The following is an 18,065-nucleotide window of genomic DNA, read 5'->3' as shown; positions in this document are numbered from 1 at the left end:
AAAAAAGAAGAAATATATTATTATTATTCTGTTCTCTCACTCTCTCTCTCTCTCTCGCTCCCATTGTTTGTTCTTCCTCAGCTACATCTCCCGACGTCTCTCCCCTTTCCGGTGAGTCCTTCTCTTTTGGTCTCTCTCTCTCTCTCTATCTGCTCCGATCTGTGTTTCTTCTCTCTAAGTTTCTTGTTCTATAAAGGTTAAACAAAGAATCATTTCATAGTCTAGTTGTTGAACTTCAATGCTACTTTCAAAAATCGATTTTTTTTTTTTTTTGTAACCTTTTTTTTGGCGTTATAGAGGAATCAATGTTTATAGCATCTAGGCTTTGATTTAGTTGATATCTATCGATTTTTTTCGCTGTGGATTTGTTAGATTCTCCGTTTTGTGTCGTTTCTAGTAATTTACTGAGATTTCTAGGGATTTAATTTGGGAATTTGAGTGTTTGTTTATTTTTTTCTGGGCTAAAGTCAAATTCAGAGCTTGTTACTTACTAATTCTGTAGAAGTATGTTTCTGGGTTAATGGCAATTTTAGAGCTTGGATTCATATTTATTTCTTTTGAATGTGCAGTTTTTTTTTTTATAACTTGTTGGTTTTAAAATATTGATGGGGACATCATCTGGCTCAAATCATCCTCCTCACCAGATGTTACCACCACGTCAGCAACTACGAAGTGGAGGGCTTGAAACAGCTCTTTCACTCGTCTCTTCTGATCAGGAGCCACGGCGTGAGTCTCCAGCCGAAAGTGCGAGTTCTCAAGAAACATGGCCGCTCGGAGACTCTGTTACCCCCCTCGGGACCAAGACTATGATGAGTCGTCAAAAGACTGAGCCTGATTCTCATGACCAAAGTGTGAATGTGATGCACCATGTCTCTAATGCCGATAAGGTCTCAGTACGGGATATAACTAGGGAAAGACTCGAGTTGGTTGCGGAGAGGATGCACCGGTTACCGGATGAGTTTCTTGATGAGTTAAAGAACGGTCTTAAATCTATTCTTGAAGGGAATGTAGCGCAGAGCGTAGATGAGTTCATGTTCTTGCAGAAGGTTGTTCAGAGTAGATCTGATTTGAACTCTTCAACACTTGTTAGAGCTCACCGGGTACAGCTTGAGATACTTGTAGCCATAAATACTGGAATCCAGGCGTTTCTGCACCCGAACATCAGTCTGTCTCAGCAATCTCTTATCGAGATTTTCGTTTACAAGAGATGCAGAAACATAGCTTGTCAAAACCAACTACCGGCTGATGATTGCTACTGCGAAATATGCACCAACAGGAAAGGATTCTGCAACCTTTGTATGTGTACGATCTGCAACAAGTTTGATTTTTCTGTCAATACTTGCCGGTGGATCGGTTGCGACTTGTGTTCACACTGGACTCATACGGACTGTGCTATTAGAGATGGACAGATCACCACGGGATCATCTTCTAAGAATAATAATACGTCAAGTCCAGGAGAAATAGTGTTCAAGTGCCGGGCTTGTAACCGCACTTCTGAGCTGCTTGGTTGGGTTAAAGATGTGTTTCAGCACTGTGCACCAAACTGGGATAGGGAATCTTTGATGAAAGAACTCGACTTTGTTAGTAGGATTTTCCGTGGAAGCGAAGATCAACGAGGTAGGAAACTGTTCTGGAAGTGTGAGGAGCTTATTGACAAGATTAAGGGTGGTTTGGTTGAAGCAACAGCTGCCAAATTAATATTAATGTTTTTCCAAGGTAACCTGCTAATTACTACATTTGTTTATTTATGAGTAGACATGACTCTGACTGTCTAATTGAATCCTTGTTGTTACTGAAGAGATCGAGTTAGACTCCACGAACAGCTTTGAAAATGGGGAAGGTGGACGTCAGATGGCACCTCAGGATGCATGCAACAGAATTGCTGAAGTTGTACAGGAGACTCTAAGGAAAATGGAGATAGTTGCTGAGGAGAAGATGAGGATGTTCAAAAAGGCACGCATGGCTCTCGAGACTTGCGATAGAGAGCTCGAAGACAAAGCCAAGGAAGTAGCAGATTTGAAAGCGGAGAGGCAAAAGAAGAAACTTCAGATAGACGAGCTAGAGAGAATCGTGAGGCTGAAGCAAGCGGAGGCAGACATGTTCCAGCTTAAAGCCAACGAAGCAAAGCGAGAAGCTGATCGGTTGCAAAGGATTGTATTAGCGAAAATGGACAAGTCTGAGGAGGAATACGCAAGTAACTATCTGAAACAGAGGCTGAACGAGGCCGAGGCAGAGAAGCAGTATCTGTTTGAGAAGATTAAGCTGCAGGAAAACTCGAGGGTGGCATCACAGAGCAGTGGCGGTGGTGGAGGTGACCCGTCACAGGTGATGATGTACTCAAAGATTCGTGATCTGCTTCAAGGATACAATCTCTCTCCCAAGGTAGATCATCCTCAATCAAACGACCGCAATCCTTTCAGATCCAATCCTTAAAATGCTTTTCTGCCTTATATGTAGTTTTCATATCCTAAGTTTCATCACTTTGTTTTGTAAAACGAGTGTTTGTAGACGTGTAGGATCTATTTACTGATATTTTTCTAATTTTGTGTGCTCTGTTTGTTGATATGTGATATGATGAAGTTGTCTTATCTATGATGTTGTTGATTTAGGAAACTAGGACATGGGATCACTATCATTCTTATAGGAGAAGGCTTCATGCACCTCATAAAAGTTAATATATGCTTCATGTACTCAGTTGTCCTAATTTTTGTCATAGTCTTGTGTGAGGGAAGGATACAATCGATCCAAGAACTCTACAAATTTACGAGCATCAAAATTTGAAATGAGAACATTATGTTGAACGACGTCAAGAAGGGTCGTTAAATCAGTCTTCCTGAACACCAACAAATCGATTCTTGATCTGGAGAATTACTCTTCTATCGTAGACTATCTCATCCTCTATTCGCTTCTTCTAGCCAACTTATGCAGTCTGAGAATAAAGTAATTTTAGCATCTTCTAGTCCATTCATTTTCAACTTGAATGTTATTACTAAAACTTGTTTAATCTCGCAATTGTACTAAAATAAATGGTTTTATTTATTTTGAGATATGCCATGGTTGAAATTTATTTAAAAAAAACGCATATTATTGGAATATGTGATTATGAGTTTTTCACACTTACTAAGAAACAATAAATATTAATTTTTAATCATTTACTCCACAAAACCATACCACATTCTAAAAATAATTATTAATTATATACCATATGATGAAGAAATTTTTTTTAACAGTACTCATAATAGATATAATTCTACCAATATATATTTGTAATTAATTACCTAGCAATAATAAAAGTTTGAAATCAAGTTTAAAAATTAATCTTTTCAAAATAAGAAATCAAAAAGTCAATCTACAAAAACTGGAGTGGATACTGTTTAAAAGAAAAAATTGTATAATTAAGTTGAATTGTAAGTTATAGACCCTAACATGCACACCTAAAAACAAAACGATGAATCATCATTCTGAAGTCGTAAACCATATCCGAAAAATCAAACTTTGAACAGTCGAACTAAACTCCTAATCCAAAAATGATGGATTTGTTTTTTTTTTATGAACATTAATATGTTTTCTCTATAGAATAACAAAGTAACCTTACATATAATATGTTAGTTAGATTAACATGTTTTCACTTAAAACAAATTAAAACACCACATTGCATAAACGTTTTATGCTTTTAAAGTGATTTTATTAATGTAATGTCAAAAAAAAGGAAAAGAAAATAACTTTATTAACCTATCTTTAGTTTAAAATAAATAAGTTTAATCTATCGTTCACATATGCTTGGTGTATGAGCGTTCACATATGCTCGGTGTCAGGGGCCAGTCAATCAACTGTGTGTTGAAACAAAGAAACCAAAAAGTATGCATATTCTTTCTTGGGATTTGAACGCGGGGAACACCTTTCATTTTAATTTACAGAAACATCTTTACTCATTGAATCGGACTACTTTTTATCTCCTAGTTACTAGATAGAATTTGAGCATTTACTTTTTCTATGGCATAGGAAATGGAATCATAAATATTAAGAAAATTACCACGATTTTCTTTACTCTCCAAGTAACTAAAGTGGATAAAGCACCTTTTACCCTTTTCAAGTTTTCATACACTAGTAGCCCTGTTAAATATAAATTATTAGTTAGCAAACAGGGACTAATAATAGTTAGCAAATTAACAGGACTAGCGCCTAACAATTTTCAAAACAGGGATTAGTAGTAGTTAGCAAATTAACTCTGTAATATTTTCAGAATATCAACTCTGTTTTGAGTTCCATTTAAGAAATGTTTTGGTGCTACGAATATAAATGCTCAAATTATTATGTAATTTATAAAATTACTTTTGGAATAACGGAGAATATATTTGCTAATGTGATATAAAATGCAGGCCCGGCTTGATCAATGGCATGACCCGGTGAAATAATAAAAAAATCTCATTTTACCAAATAATTGGGTTAAATGAAAAAAACTTCTCTTATATTATTTTTATTTGGCTTTATTTATTTGTTTATTAGTTTTGGGTTTTAAAATAATGCTTAAAAATATAACTTGAGACCTTTTAGATATAATTTTCTATATAATTTCAACAAAATTAATTATTTAAATAATATAAACTTTTAAAAATTAAATCTTAAATTTATTGGTCCTTGTGCAAATGCACTTGTTACACTTGCCTATTGCCGGGTCTGTAAAAATGTGTGGATAGATTTTAATCATTACTATATCAGATTTAGATATACTTTAAATTACTTGCTGCACTCCATCACCAGAAAAGTTACCTAGTTGAAGAAGTGGCCGATAGAGTCATCAGGTTTACAAGAAGTGAACAATGGAAAAAAGTGGATTCATTTCTCTTTAGTTTACAAGTGATATGGTGCATGGATCATTACATTGTATGTATGATGTTGAAGAAAACGACAAATATAATGATTTCATAAATATATGATTTTAAGCACATTCGATCTCTATATTTTGCTAAAAGTGATATCTCTTATATTATAGTATTAATTATAATGGGAGAGTTGTCAAAAAGAACAAAAATGAAATAAAGAAGAGCAAGGGGGAGTTGTGTTGTGGGGTCACAATGACACAACATTCACTTACAAAAAAAAAAACAAAAAAAGAGAGTAAAGGTAAAAGATGATAATATTCTATAATTTTTTTCGTATTTTTTCTTCTTTGTTGGTGCTTTGCAAAATTTAATCTTCACTTTGGATTTGGAATCTGAATTCCTATCATCAACAAAGATTTCAGCTTTAAATACTCTGTATCAATAAAAATATTTGGTTCAATAATTTACCGGTGTATGATTTTTGTTGTAATTTTTTTTTTGAATTAATGGAAAAAATCGATCATTAAAAATTTAAAATGCTATCTTAATATTTAAACTTCACTTTTAAGTTGGAGTCTTAATTCCTCTTATCAGCCAAAATTTCAGCTTCAAATGATTTTGACCAATATATTGTTTTTTGTAAATTTTTTATTTTTATGATATAAACTTTTTCCAAATACTTACGAGTTTTTTTGGTTATGATCGATCATTAAAATGTAGGAAATATGCAATAGATAGCACAAAAACAGAATATAATTAAAAAAAATACCACGATTGTACAATGGTTGTTAGAGAGTATTCTCTTTCTTCAAATATAATTACACTTATACCTATTTCATATATTACATGTTATTTTTTTAAATATCATGTCATTTTTTTAGAACGAAATTATATGTCGGTTTGGGTTCACAAATGAAATGGTTAGGGTTTAGATTTTACAATTAGAACGAAATTATATGTCAGTTTGGGTTCAAATGAGATGGTTAGAGTTTAGATTTTACAATTAGAACGAAATTATATATTGGTTTGAGTTTACAATTTAAAGTTATTTAATTCAATATAACATATAAAAATATAAATATTACATGCTATTTTAAAAAATCTTACCAAATCTTTCACTCTTTCTATCTAACACTAAAAAAAAAAGATGTTTATGTCTTTTTACTCCAAAAAAATGTAGGCTCTATGATATTTTCCTATAAAAAAATGTTATTATGATATTTTCTTTATTTTACTCAATGTTTGTGCTTTCTACTAATATTACCCTAAAATGTAATTATAATTGTTTTTAAAAATTACTTAAAATTGTTTGAGAACTTTTTGCATACGCCTGAAACCAATAAAAATCAACTTAATTAGCTCGTGTTTTGTTTTCAATAGTTGCGTGGCATGAAATCACAACATTTGAATTCAGCATTGTAATAGTCTTCTTTCTCTACCCCGGTCAACATTCTTTGACTTTGATCTTTTTTCCTTTGGTGTTCTCGTCTCGTCTTGCTACATCTACTAAACGCCAACTAGTTTTTTTTTGGTTTGTCCTACTGCGAATTTTATTCACCGTCCGTATTCACGCATATAGAATAATATATTCTTTTTGGTTTAATATACCTTTTTTTCTTAAACTAAGATTAGAGATAGTGAAAGTTGAAAACTAGATTGAGACAAATAATGGATCGGGGACATGTATCTTACATAATTGTAGTGATATATGTGGTGGTGGGAGCGACATGTTTGAGTGGTATAATCGTAAATCACACGCCGTGTTTTAGATTCTGTTCCTTTCTTTCCCTCTCTCTCTCTCTCTCTGATAATAAAAGAGTGAGACTTCTGTTTTGTCTTTCGAGCCATTCCCATGTGCCTTGTCTCCGACAACTCTCTCCCTCTCTCTCTCTCTCTCTTCCTCTGGTTCACATGGAACTTCAATAACATTCACTATTTTAAGGTTTCTCATCTCAGGATAAAAAGTCAGGTGGGTGGGTACTACTCAATTTGGATTTCCTTTTCATTTTTTTTTTCACTTAGAACAGTTCTGTTTGATCTTTGATTCCTTAAGTTTATAAGTTTTATTTTATATATCTCTTATGACTATGATCATATTAATTCTTAAATCATCTATCTCTCTTGATCCTGTAATGAAAATTCTTTGATTTTGGAGGTTATGTTTGCTTTAATTTGACCTCAAAAGGTATTAATTTGCTTCTCTTGTTAGATTCTTGATCTCTGTCTTTTTATCAGTACGTAGATTTGATTTGTTTATGAGTAAGAATTGAGTTATGCATGTGTAGATGAATTGGGTTGATCTGAGTTATATGTTAGGTCATTTTAGAACTAGATTGTCTAGGATGGGTTTGAGATGAGTCAAAGGGTTTGACGATGTTTTTGTACTTGTAGTTGTGCAGATCATTTTAAGGTGTGCTAGAAATGTACAAGCAGCCTAGACAAGAGATTGAGGCTTACTCTTTTGAGCCTAACCCTTCTGGGAAGCTGAGGTACTTACCGGTTAACAACTCTCGTAAACGGTTTTGTACCTTCGAGCCATCTCCTGACTCTCCTGCGTATAATGCTCTGTCGTCGTCTACTGCTACATATGAGGATACATGTGGATCTTGTGTGACGGATGATTTGAATGACTTCAAACACAAGATTAAGGAGATAGAGACGGTCATGATGGGTCCGGACTCGTTGGACTTAGTCGTTGATGGTACGGACTCCTTTGATTCCACGGCGTGTCAAGAGATTAACAGTTGGAGATCAACTCTTGAGGCCATCTCGAGGCGGGATTTGAGAGCTGATCTTGTTTCATGTGCAAAAGCTATGTCCGAAAACGATCTTATGATGGCTAATTCGATGATGGAGAAGCTGCGCCAGATGGTCTCGGTTTCTGGTGAGCCTATCCAACGGTTGGGAGCTTATTTACTTGAAGGTCTAGTGGCGCAGTTATCTTCATCGGGTAGTTCCATTTACAAATCACTTAACAGGTGCCCTGAACCGGCTAGCACCGAGCTTCTCTCTTACATGCATATTCTCTATGAGGTTTGCCCTTACTTCAAGTTCGGATACATGTCAGCAAATGGTGCCATTGCTGAAGCCATGAAGGAAGAAAACAGAGTTCACATTATCGATTTTCAAATCGGTCAAGGGAGTCAATGGGTCACTCTTATCCAGGCATTTGCAGCTAGGCCCGGTGGGCCTCCACGGATTCGGATAACGGGTATTGACGATACGACTTCAGCATATGCTCGCGGAGGTGGCCTTAGCATTGTCGGAAACAGACTCGCCAAGCTTGCTAAGCAGTTCAACGTTCCATTTGAGTTCAACCCTGTATCGGTGTCAGCGGCCGAGGTTAAACCTAAGAATCTCGGAGTCCGGCCAGGGGAAGCTCTAGCCGTCAACTTTGCCTTTGTTCTTCATCATATGCCTGACGAAAGCGTGAGCACTGAGAATCACCGGTACGTACGGTACAGTATTATGTTTTGTATATAAATTTGTTTGGACACATATATATATAGGATGATTCTTTTGTTTTGTCCCTTGACTGAGTTGAGTATATTTTGTTTGCAGGGACCGGTTACTGAGAATGGTGAAGAGCTTATCTCCCAAGGTTGTGACTCTTGTGGAACAAGAATCAAACACAAACACGGCCGCCTTCTTCCCAAGGTTCATGGAGACAATGAACTACTATGCCGCGATGTTCGAGTCGATTGATGTGACTCTCCCAAGAGATCACAAACAGAGGATTAATGTGGAGCAACATTGTCTAGCAAGAGATGTCGTGAACATCATCGCATGTGAAGGAGCTGATCGGGTTGAGCGGCACGAGCTCTTAGGGAAATGGAAGTCACGTTTTGAGATGGCGGGTTTCACTTCTTACCCTTTGAGTCCCCTGGTGAATTCAACCATTAAAAGTCTGCTCAGGACCTACTCGAACAAGTACAGGCTAGAAGAAAGAGATGGAGCCTTGTATCTTGGTTGGATGCATAGAGATTTGGTAGCCTCGTGTGCTTGGAAATGAGACAGAGACATTTTCTCTAGTGTGATCGTAGTTAATGTGTTTGCAGTTTAGTCGCTCATTTGAATCTTCAAAACATTAGAAGAATCTTATTATGTCTACTGCTAGAGACCAAGAAACATGCACACATACCAAAGTCAATGCTTTTACTTCCCCCAATCAAAACTTAAGCATATATATATAGTTCACACGAATGGATCTTTATTAGTGTAGATGTAATCGAAATAAATTGATGTTCAATAAAACAACGAAACAGTGTCTTACTGTCTTTTCACAGTGAACACGTGTAAATGGGTATCTCTTTCCCAAATAAGAAAAATTCTTGGTTCACCCAACTTTCGCAAATAAGAAAAATTCTTGGGTTCACCCAACGGGTAAACCACAATCATTCACCCTCTCTTTATTAACCAATCAAAACACAACAAACTGTCATATCATGTCATATTTATAAAATAAATCAAAACTAAAATAAAAAGACAAAACAAGTTAAGGAATCCAATTCTGTAGATTTTTTTATTAAAAAAATTATGTTGGTTTAGGTTTATAAAATAATGACTAGAGTTTAGATTTTACAAAAAAATAATTAAGGTTTAGTTTTTACAATTAAACACAATTATGTGTCGGTTTGGGTTTACAAAAGGATGGTTAGAGTTTAGGGTTTAGATTTTACAATTAAATGAAATTATATGTCGGTTTGGGTTTACAAAAGAGTAGTTAGAGTTTAGGGTTAGATTTTACAATTAAACAAAATTATATGTCGGTTTGGGTTTACAAAATAGTGGTTAGGGTTTAGATTTTAAAATTAAGCAAAATTATATGTCGGTTTGGGTTTATAAAATAGTGTTAGGGTTTAGATTTACAATTAAAGAAAATTATATTTTAATTTGGGTTTATAAAAAGAGTGATTTGGGTTTAGATGTTATAATTTAAAACTATAATATAATATTTAGAATTAAATATTATAAAATTAATTGATATATAGAATTCATTTCTTTAATCAATAATTTGTTTCCTTAACTAAGAAAGGTGAATAAGAAAGGAAAGAATTGTCCTGCAAATAAATAGTAAATGTGTGATGTGTCTAAATCTAATTAGTAATTTGAATCTGAAGTTCTCAACACTCTACTTTTTTGATAAATCATCATTAATAATCTTCCACATATTAATTAAAAGGTACTGAAACCAAAAACACTAAGCGACTTAAAAGCATATGCTAATTTATAAGATTATATACTAATTTTAATTTTTTAAGTTACTTGTGTAATTCTACAAAGAAAAGGATTAAGTTTATTCTTAAAAAATAGAAAACACATTAAGGATATACAATTAATCTATGTAATAATAATAATTTGAATATGTTCTTTGTGCGTTATTTTCTCGTACCATTTCATAAAATAATATATATTAATAATTTTTTTTTTACGGTTGCATCTCTTCACAAAGTTGGGGCAGTTGAAAATTAAATTGTGTCTATTACAAACAGTTGAGTCTATTCAAATTCCAACATCTTTACAAATCTATATATTTATTCTTCTCTAAGAGATTTTCAAACTTTATTTTCAACACTTATTTTTCAAAAGATGATGAACTTAAATAATTTAAAATTTAATTTTCAACGTCATTCTCTACTCTCAACATGCACAGTTTTAACATTGATTGTGATGTTAAAATGGTTTCTCATCACTGTGAGAAATCCATTACAATTTTGATTTATTTTAGAAATCGTTGCAACATTTAATTATATTCAATTTCTGAGTATAACTGTTCATAATTTATGAAATTTAAGTTACTAAATTATATTAAAATAAATTATTTCAACCATTTAATGTTAGTTTATTTATGAACCATTGTAACCTTATATCCTTATTTGACAAACCATTTCAACATTTGGTATACTTCCTATTTAAAATCACATCACTAGGGTAAACTCTTCATAAATTATTATTTTTAGTTTTTTAATTACTAAAAGTATATTTAACTGAATTGTTGAAACTTATTAATTAAACCCTAAAATTTTTGTTTATTTGATGAACCATTAAACTTTTGGTTTATTTTGTGAATGGTTGTAACTTTTAGTAAATTTGATATTCATGGTTGTGTTTAAAATTACTAAAAAAAATATAAATAAAATATATTTTGAAGAAATTTGATATTGGATTAACCATATATATATATATATATATATGTAATCTACTATAATTTCCAAAACGTTTAATAAGTTTAGGTTGTTTAATATAGAAATATATTTTGTCTATATATTGATGATTGTCTTTATGCTTCAGAGCAACCACATTTATGCTTCATTGTTTATGTTTGTGTTTTGTATCATCATTGTCTAAATGTTGGTGTGTATCTGTTTTGTTGGCAGGTTGCTCCGAAGAAAAAGAACCGGATATATGGGGTTGGTAACATGCAAGTAGAAACATCTTCAGCTCAGATTGATCAACCGCCTCCTCCTTCTGAAGATCCACTTGTTCTAGCTGCGAAGCTTGCTGCTGCCGAAGCTGTTCTTGCAACTCAGGCTACTCAACCTCAGACCAATGCAGTGAAGATGCAAGAAAATTCAGAGAAGATGCATAGTTATAATGCATACTTTAATTATCTTGCAGAGAAAGATCCAGACTTTGCTGCTAGATTTCCCCGAGAAGATTCAGCGGCCAGACTAGTGACCAGAGATGCAACCACCGGGGAAGCAACCACCGGAGAACCTACCTGATGAACTCTCTTTATATGTGTAATGTTTTGATTAGAACTTGATCAGTTACTCTCCCTTGTAGACTTATTTTGAAAACTTAGTACTTCTAATTAATTATAGTTTTAATTTGCATAAGTTTACAAGGTTTAATTCTAATTATAGGTTTAATTTTAATTACAAGTTTAATTCTAATTGCCGGTTTAATTCTAGTTAAGCTTACCAAAATGAAAAATTTAATTTTTTTTATACTATTATTATTATTTTGCGACGGAAAATATAGTTGCAAAAGCATCGCAAATTTGCGAGGAAGTTACTAGATACTAATTTTGCGAGGAAATTGCTTTTTAAACAAGTACTCGCAATTTGCGCTTAGTTTGCGAGGGGAATATTTTCCTCGCAAAATTTGTGAGGGATTTGCTACGTTTATCGATTTGCGAGAAGCGATTTGCGAGGAACGGACTTTCCTCGCCAATCTCTCGCTTTTGTCGATTTGCGTGGAATTCGCTACATATTCGTCCATCGCAAAACCGTTGTTTTCTTGTAGTATTTGAACCATAGGAGATCGGTTTCTATGGCAGGTCAAAAGCGCTCTGCTGACTACAGTAATACCCCTTAAACAATGGGGTGGGGTTGCGCTTAAGCCGTTCCTCCCTCAACTTCCAACAACATTTTTCAAGTGTTTGGAACACTACAAGGTAAGTCCATGTCTCAACTTGAGCGCAAGTGAAGTTTATGAATGTCTAATGATAGGCAAGGACTACATCTACGACATTTTGGATTTAAATATTTAATAGAAGAGACAGAATTTAAATTAAAGAGACGCATGACCAGAATCACAAAATCCACTCTTTTCGAATAGTATAAGGCTACATCTGCCTTGTTGGAGTAGATTGGTTTACATATTTCATCTAAAAGTTTATAGTCAGCTATCCTACACTTTTACCCGTTTCCAAGTATTGTACTGTTAAATTTAAATGACAAATAGACGACATATGCGGAAAATATTAATGGAGTTGTTTCGTAAGCTCAACTAATATAAAAGTGATGTTAACGAAGAGGGAAAAGCAGAGCTTGCTTTCCTACCAAAGGATTGCCATTGGCTTCTCTCATTCTTGCCATTGGCTTCTCACATTGTCTTTGTCGTCAAAATCCACGTTCCCTTATTTCCGTAGACGTAGAGTATGTTGTTGATTAGTATGCCAAATTGTTTGTGTTATCTGTGTTTTATACCAAATCACAAATCCAGCTTCTTTCTTGACACAACTTAAGTTCGAAAATTTTCCTGCAAAGTCGAAGTCAAAAGAGATAAGGGAGATGAATCCATTTTCTTTCATAAAATCAACATTCCTAAACACCAGAGCAACTACAATCCTGCTTCCATATAAATGATAAGTAAGAGGGCTCTAAGTAAAAACGTAGCTGATAAGATAGATAGACCAACCTGTAAAAAAAACTATATAATCATATATATGTAAAATCTAATCCGTTCCATAACATGATCTATAAGAATTTAAATTTTCTTTTAGCAAGTTAAAAGTATATAAATATTTAAATTAACAATACTAATTTGTTTAGAATTATTTAAGTATATTTTTGGACATTGCAAATAATGACTTCAAATTTTGATATTTATTCAAATGAAAAAGTGTAGTTATGTAAATCTTACAATAAAAAGCCAAATATTAAGAATTGAGGAAAACTACTACTCCATTAAAAAAAAGGATATGATTGCTATTAAGTGACTGACCTCTTATTAAGCTTCTAATTAGAACTCATATTACTATTAAGTTGCAAGTTAGGTAGCTTTCTAAAGCATGGTGTAGTAGGAACTTGTGCAGTCAGGATGATTGTGAATGGGGTCAAACAATACATCAATTTTCAAAGTTTCCATGAAAGCATCATTTAATTTTGGGTCAAAGTCTTCATATTGTCCTCAAGAGAGATTTTCAGCTAAATTGATGTATAACCAAAATCAATATCCTTCATAATGGTATATTTGAATTATGTATAACCAAATTGACCCTTTATAATTCAAGAGAGATTTTCAGCTAATTTGATGTATAACCAAAATATGATTGCTATTAAGTGACAAGAGTCAATTTGGTGTATAACCAAAATCAATAAACTAATTAAGAATATAGCATAATATTCAAATAAATTAGAAGAATAGGAGGAGGAGTTGGGAAAATTACAATTTTGGTGTTATGGTGGTGGTGGTGGTAGTAGAGGATAATGGTGGCCGGAGGAGAGGTGGCCGGAGGCCGGCGATCGGAGGGGTGGTGGCCGGAGGGATGGTGGCGGAGGTGGCTGGAGGGGTGGTGGCCGGATGTGGCCCGAGAAGTTGGCCGGAATCCAACGACCGGCGGTGAACGGTTGCTGCTGGTGGTAGTGGATTGTGGTGAAGAGAGGTGGTTATAGGGATAAATTAGTCATTAATACATAAAATATAGACTATATAACTTTTTAATGGTTAGAATAGCTATCAAATGAATTAAAAGATTTTTTGTTGGTTATAGGCTCTGAAAAAACAATCAATATTTACATACGTAACTAATGATGTCACAAACAAAAAAATATATTTGTTTGTACTATAGTAGATAAATAAAACAAAATAAAATATCTTAAAGCATAAAAAAAATCAGCTTCTTGAAAATTATGATCTTATAAATTACTAAAACAAAATAGCATGTTTTATGTGGAAAAAAACAAAATCATACTCATTTTGTAAAATTTTAAATAATTATTATTGCAAATTTGTAGTCTTGTAGATATTTACTTGATTTCTTCCTCATTTGTCTCGATTATTCTCCACTTATGCCACGTACATCATCTCTGGAATTCAAACCGTTTTTTGTCTTTCTCTATTTGATATTTCAGAGAAGGAGAAGAAGAAATGAATCGCAAATTGTGACGCCATATTTGATTAATTTACCATAAATGCAAACAAAATGTCGTTTTTATAGCATAATATATTTTAGACTTACAAAAAAACAGAAACAAAAACAAAACAAAATTATATACTTTCAAATATGTTTGTGGATTAATTAGTAATGGCATGTATAAAACAATAGGGTCTCGGACTTTCGGGTTCAAGCTTTGGTTGTTACATATTTTTTTAAAAAAAAAACTTAAATCAAAGAACCAAAACGATATCGTTTAATCTAAAAAGATATGACCTCATTACACATGTGTCATCTAAATTAGCATTTATTAGAATTAACTAATATTCTTTAACTTAGATGCTGAATTACACATGAAATATAAAGTTTGGGTATGAAATTTTTGTGTGTTTGGATATGAATTAGCACAACAATTTTTACAAACAAGTTTTATATAAAATTAATATCTAGATTTTTCTCTATAAATTTTCATTAGAGAATAAAAGGTTTTAATTAAACTCAATTTTATTAACTTCAAAAATTAAGGATTCAAGAAGTTTTTAATTATTATAAAATCTATTTACCAAATTTATTTAAAATAATATAGAATTATAGATTGACAGACTTTTAAGAAGGGCACTTTTATTTCCAACTCCATTGATTTTTTAAGGTTATTAGTTTCAAAATTAAAAATTTAAAACTTTTGTTTCCAACCCCATTGATTTATTTCCTAAAATCTGGAAAGAGATAAGGGAACAAGATATGACAAATAAAATTGCTTAATCTCTAAGAATAAATAGTATTACACGTAGGTTGACAAATAAAATATTGATACATGAATTTAGCCAGCCACACACATATATACAATACATATATATACAAATAGAGGAAGGAAGACTTAAAATTGTAGACGTAGAATAATAGAAGGGACCAAAAGATATGGAGATATGGTTACTCATTTTGGCCTCTCTCTCCATATCTCTCCTTGTCAATCTCCTCTTCCTTCGTCGCCGTGACTCTTTCTCTCTTCCGTTACCACCTGACCCTAACTTCTTCCCTTTCGTTGGAACCCTCCAGTGGCTCCGGCAAGGCTTAGGTGGTCTCGACAGCTATCTCCGCTCCGTCCACAACCGTCTAGGTCCAATCATCACTCTCCGCATCACTTCCCGCCCCGCCATCTTCGTCGCCGATCGTTCTCTCGCTCACCAGGCTCTCGTCTTGAACGGCGCCGTTTTCGCTGACCGTCCACCGGCGGCTCCGGTCAGCAAGATTGTTTCTAGCAACCAGCATAACATCAGCTCTTGTTCGTATGGAGCCACGTGGCGGCTTCTCCGCCGTAATCTCACCTCTGAGATTCTCCACCCGTCGCGCGTGGGATCTTACACTAACGCGCGGCGGTGGGTTCTTGAGATCCTCTTCGATCGGTTTCGTAAGAACAGAGGTGAAGAACCGATCGTTGTGGTTGATCATCTTCACTATGCGATGTTTGCGCTTCTTGTTCTCATGTGTTTTGGTGATAAGCTCGACGAGAAGCAAATCAAACAAGTGGAATACGTTCAGAGGAGACAGCTTCTTGGGTTTACTAGGTTCAACATCCTTAATCTCTGGCCTAAGTTCACTAAACTGATTCTGCGAAAGAGATGGGAAGAGTTTTTCCAGATGAAGAGAGAGCAGCAGGACGTTTTGCTTCCGCTGATTCGTGCTCGGAGGAAGATTGTTGAAGAGAGGAAGAAGAGATCATCAGAGGAAGACAACAACAAAGAGTATGTACAGTCATATGTTGATACTCTGCTCGATGTGGAGCTTCCAGATGAGAAGAGGAAGTTGAACGAGGACGAGATTGTGAGTTTGTGCTCTGAGTTTCTCAACGCCGGGACTGATACAACAGCCACGGCGCTGCAATGGATCATGGCCAACCTCGTCAAAAACCCGAATATCCAGAAGAGACTGTACGAGGAGATCAAAAGCGTAGTTGGGGAAGATCAAGCAAAGGAAGTGGAAGAAGAAGACGCGCAGAAGATGCCGTATCTCAAGGCGGTGGTTCTGGAGGGTCTCCGGAGGCATCCTCCGGGACACTTTGTGCTACCGCATAGTGTCACGGAAGACACCGTATTGGGAGGGTACAAGGTACCGAAGAAGGGGACGATTAACTTCATGGTGGCAGAGATAGGGAGGGATCCAAAGGTGTGGGAGGAACCAATGGCGTTCAAACCGGAGAGGTTTATTGGGGCCCAAGAAGAATCGGTGGACATTACCGGAAGCAGAGGGATAAAGATGATGCCGTTTGGAGCTGGAAGGAGGATATGTCCAGGGATTGGGCTAGCAATGCTGCATCTCGAGTACTACGTAGCCAATATGGTGAGGGAGTTTGAGTGGAAAGAGGTCCAAGGTCATGAGGTTGACTTGACTGAGAAGCTCGAGTTCACCGTCGTCATGAAACACCCGCTTAAGGCTCTTGCTGTGCCTAGGAGAAGTTACTAGCTAGTACTCTTCTACTTCGCTTTGTCACGCGATTTAGCATATTAAATACACCAAAAGATATATTTGATGCTATATATGTGCATTTTGTTTGGTGAAGTCTACTATGGATTCAAATTTTTAGTGAAGGGAGTACATTTTTTTTGTACTTTGGAATAAATGATATAAATTAAGAACAATGCTTTTATTTTCTTGTATGTACTATGCCTAGTGTTTTGTCAGCTGGAGCTAGAAAAGTAGGATTTATAGTGGACGAGATAATTCGTACGCGACTTTTTGATGATATATGGGCGTACTTTTGTCGAGAAATTGAAAGGAAGCGTTTGTGATATACTCCTCTGTCTCACATAGTTTGATAACTATGTTTTAAAGAATAATCATTGTCTTTCAATGTTCTGAATATTTTTAATAAATTTTTGTTTTAATAATTATTGATGTTGTAGAATGTATGGAGTGGGAAAGTGAAAAAATATCAGAAAAATAAATCATGAGAAGTCATAAATAAAATAAAAAAATCATCATAAAACAAAATTAATCATATATTCTATTTGCTTTAATATATGTGTAAAATCCTAAACATCAAATTATGTGAGAGTACTACATAAAGCAATACTAGTTGTCAATAGGGTTGGAAGGTCTGGTGACCATTGGCTAAGGCGTTTCATTACAATCAATCATATTGCCCAAGAGAAACAACATTCCAAAAAATCACAGAGGGACTTAATGTGTATGGTGATTTGTGGACGAGATATAATTTAGGTATGACTGGGCTGCTCACTACTATAGAAGAAAATGCTGTGAATAAGAAGATAAGTGATATCATCGAATGCATGAGTTCTTTCGTATCCAAAAGTATTGGGTACACAATTTAATTACACAACTAAAATTTACCAAGATGGTTTGGCCTATTGCCTTTATATGTCTAAAAGAGCTTGTTGTTCCAACATCCAACAGTCTAATGTCTTCTTGACCTTTGGTTTAAAACGCCGAAAACGACGACGTCTTGTCTGTCACAGCTCCGTAGGTTTTAACTTTTAACAAAAATTCAAAAAGTTTATTGGCAAACAAAAAAAAAAAAAAATTCTAAAAGTTTCGTTTTCTCCAACAAAACTGAAAAAGAAAACAAAAAAATTCAAATTGCAGAAAATGGAGAAAAGGCTCCGGTCATCTCTCAAGACATC

At 34.4% G+C, this 18,065-nt stretch overlaps 3 protein-coding genes across 6 annotated transcripts; all 3 read left to right on the top strand.

Annotated features, from left to right (window-relative positions):
* Positions 18–2,592, top strand: LOC104760798 (protein OBERON 2). The gene is made up of 3 exons (XM_010483762.2): positions 18–111; positions 570–1,716; positions 1,799–2,592. Exons 2-3 carry the CDS (start codon positions 606–608, stop codon positions 2,431–2,433), a joined length of 1,746 nt encoding a protein of 581 aa, XP_010482064.1. The 5' UTR covers positions 18–111; positions 570–605; the 3' UTR covers positions 2,434–2,592.
* LOC104725298 (scarecrow-like transcription factor PAT1) lies at positions 6,634–9,026 on the top strand. 4 transcript variants are annotated; one of them, XM_010483760.2, is made up of 3 exons: positions 6,634–6,792; positions 7,223–8,272; positions 8,385–9,026. In XM_010483760.2, the coding sequence occupies exons 2-3, from the start codon at positions 7,245–7,247 to the stop codon at positions 8,833–8,835; spliced, it is 1,479 nt and encodes a 492-aa protein (XP_010482062.1). In that variant the 5' UTR covers positions 6,634–6,792; positions 7,223–7,244; the 3' UTR covers positions 8,836–9,026. The 4 variants fall into 4 exon arrangements, with proteins under 4 accessions (XP_010482062.1, XP_010482060.1, XP_010482063.1 ...); XM_010483758.2 differs by having other exon boundaries at positions 7,215–8,272; XM_010483761.1 differs by lacking the exon at positions 6,634–6,792 and adding an exon at positions 6,803–7,008.
* LOC104760796 (cytochrome P450 89A2-like) lies at positions 15,302–17,149 on the top strand. Its single transcript, XM_010483757.2, has one exon. It carries the CDS (start codon positions 15,346–15,348, stop codon positions 16,885–16,887), a length of 1,542 nt encoding a protein of 513 aa, XP_010482059.1. The 5' UTR covers positions 15,302–15,345; the 3' UTR covers positions 16,888–17,149.

The sequence above is a fragment of the Camelina sativa genome, chromosome 18 (genome assembly GCF_000633955.1).
Source record: "Camelina sativa cultivar DH55 chromosome 18, Cs, whole genome shotgun sequence".
Classification (NCBI taxonomy): Eukaryota; Viridiplantae; Streptophyta; class Magnoliopsida; order Brassicales; family Brassicaceae; genus Camelina; species Camelina sativa.
This window is presented reverse-complemented; position numbering and strand designations above follow the sequence as displayed.

Excerpts from the sequence above, each read along its gene's own strand:
- LOC104725298 (XM_010483760.2), top strand. The coding sequence starts at position 7,245 with ATGTACAAGCAGCCTAGACAAGAGATTGAGGCTTACTCTTTTGAGCCT. Across the intron at positions 8,273-8,384 it reads GTGAGCACTGAGAATCACCG|GGACCGGTTACTGAGAATGG; the intron begins GTACGTACGGTA and ends TTTTGTTTGCAG.
- LOC104760798 (XM_010483762.2), top strand. The coding sequence starts at position 606 with ATGGGGACATCATCTGGCTCAAATCATCCTCCTCACCAGATGTTACCA. Across the intron at positions 1,717-1,798 it reads AATATTAATGTTTTTCCAAG|AGATCGAGTTAGACTCCACG; the intron begins GTAACCTGCTAA and ends TTGTTACTGAAG.
- LOC104760796 (XM_010483757.2), top strand. The coding sequence starts at position 15,346 with ATGGAGATATGGTTACTCATTTTGGCCTCTCTCTCCATATCTCTCCTT.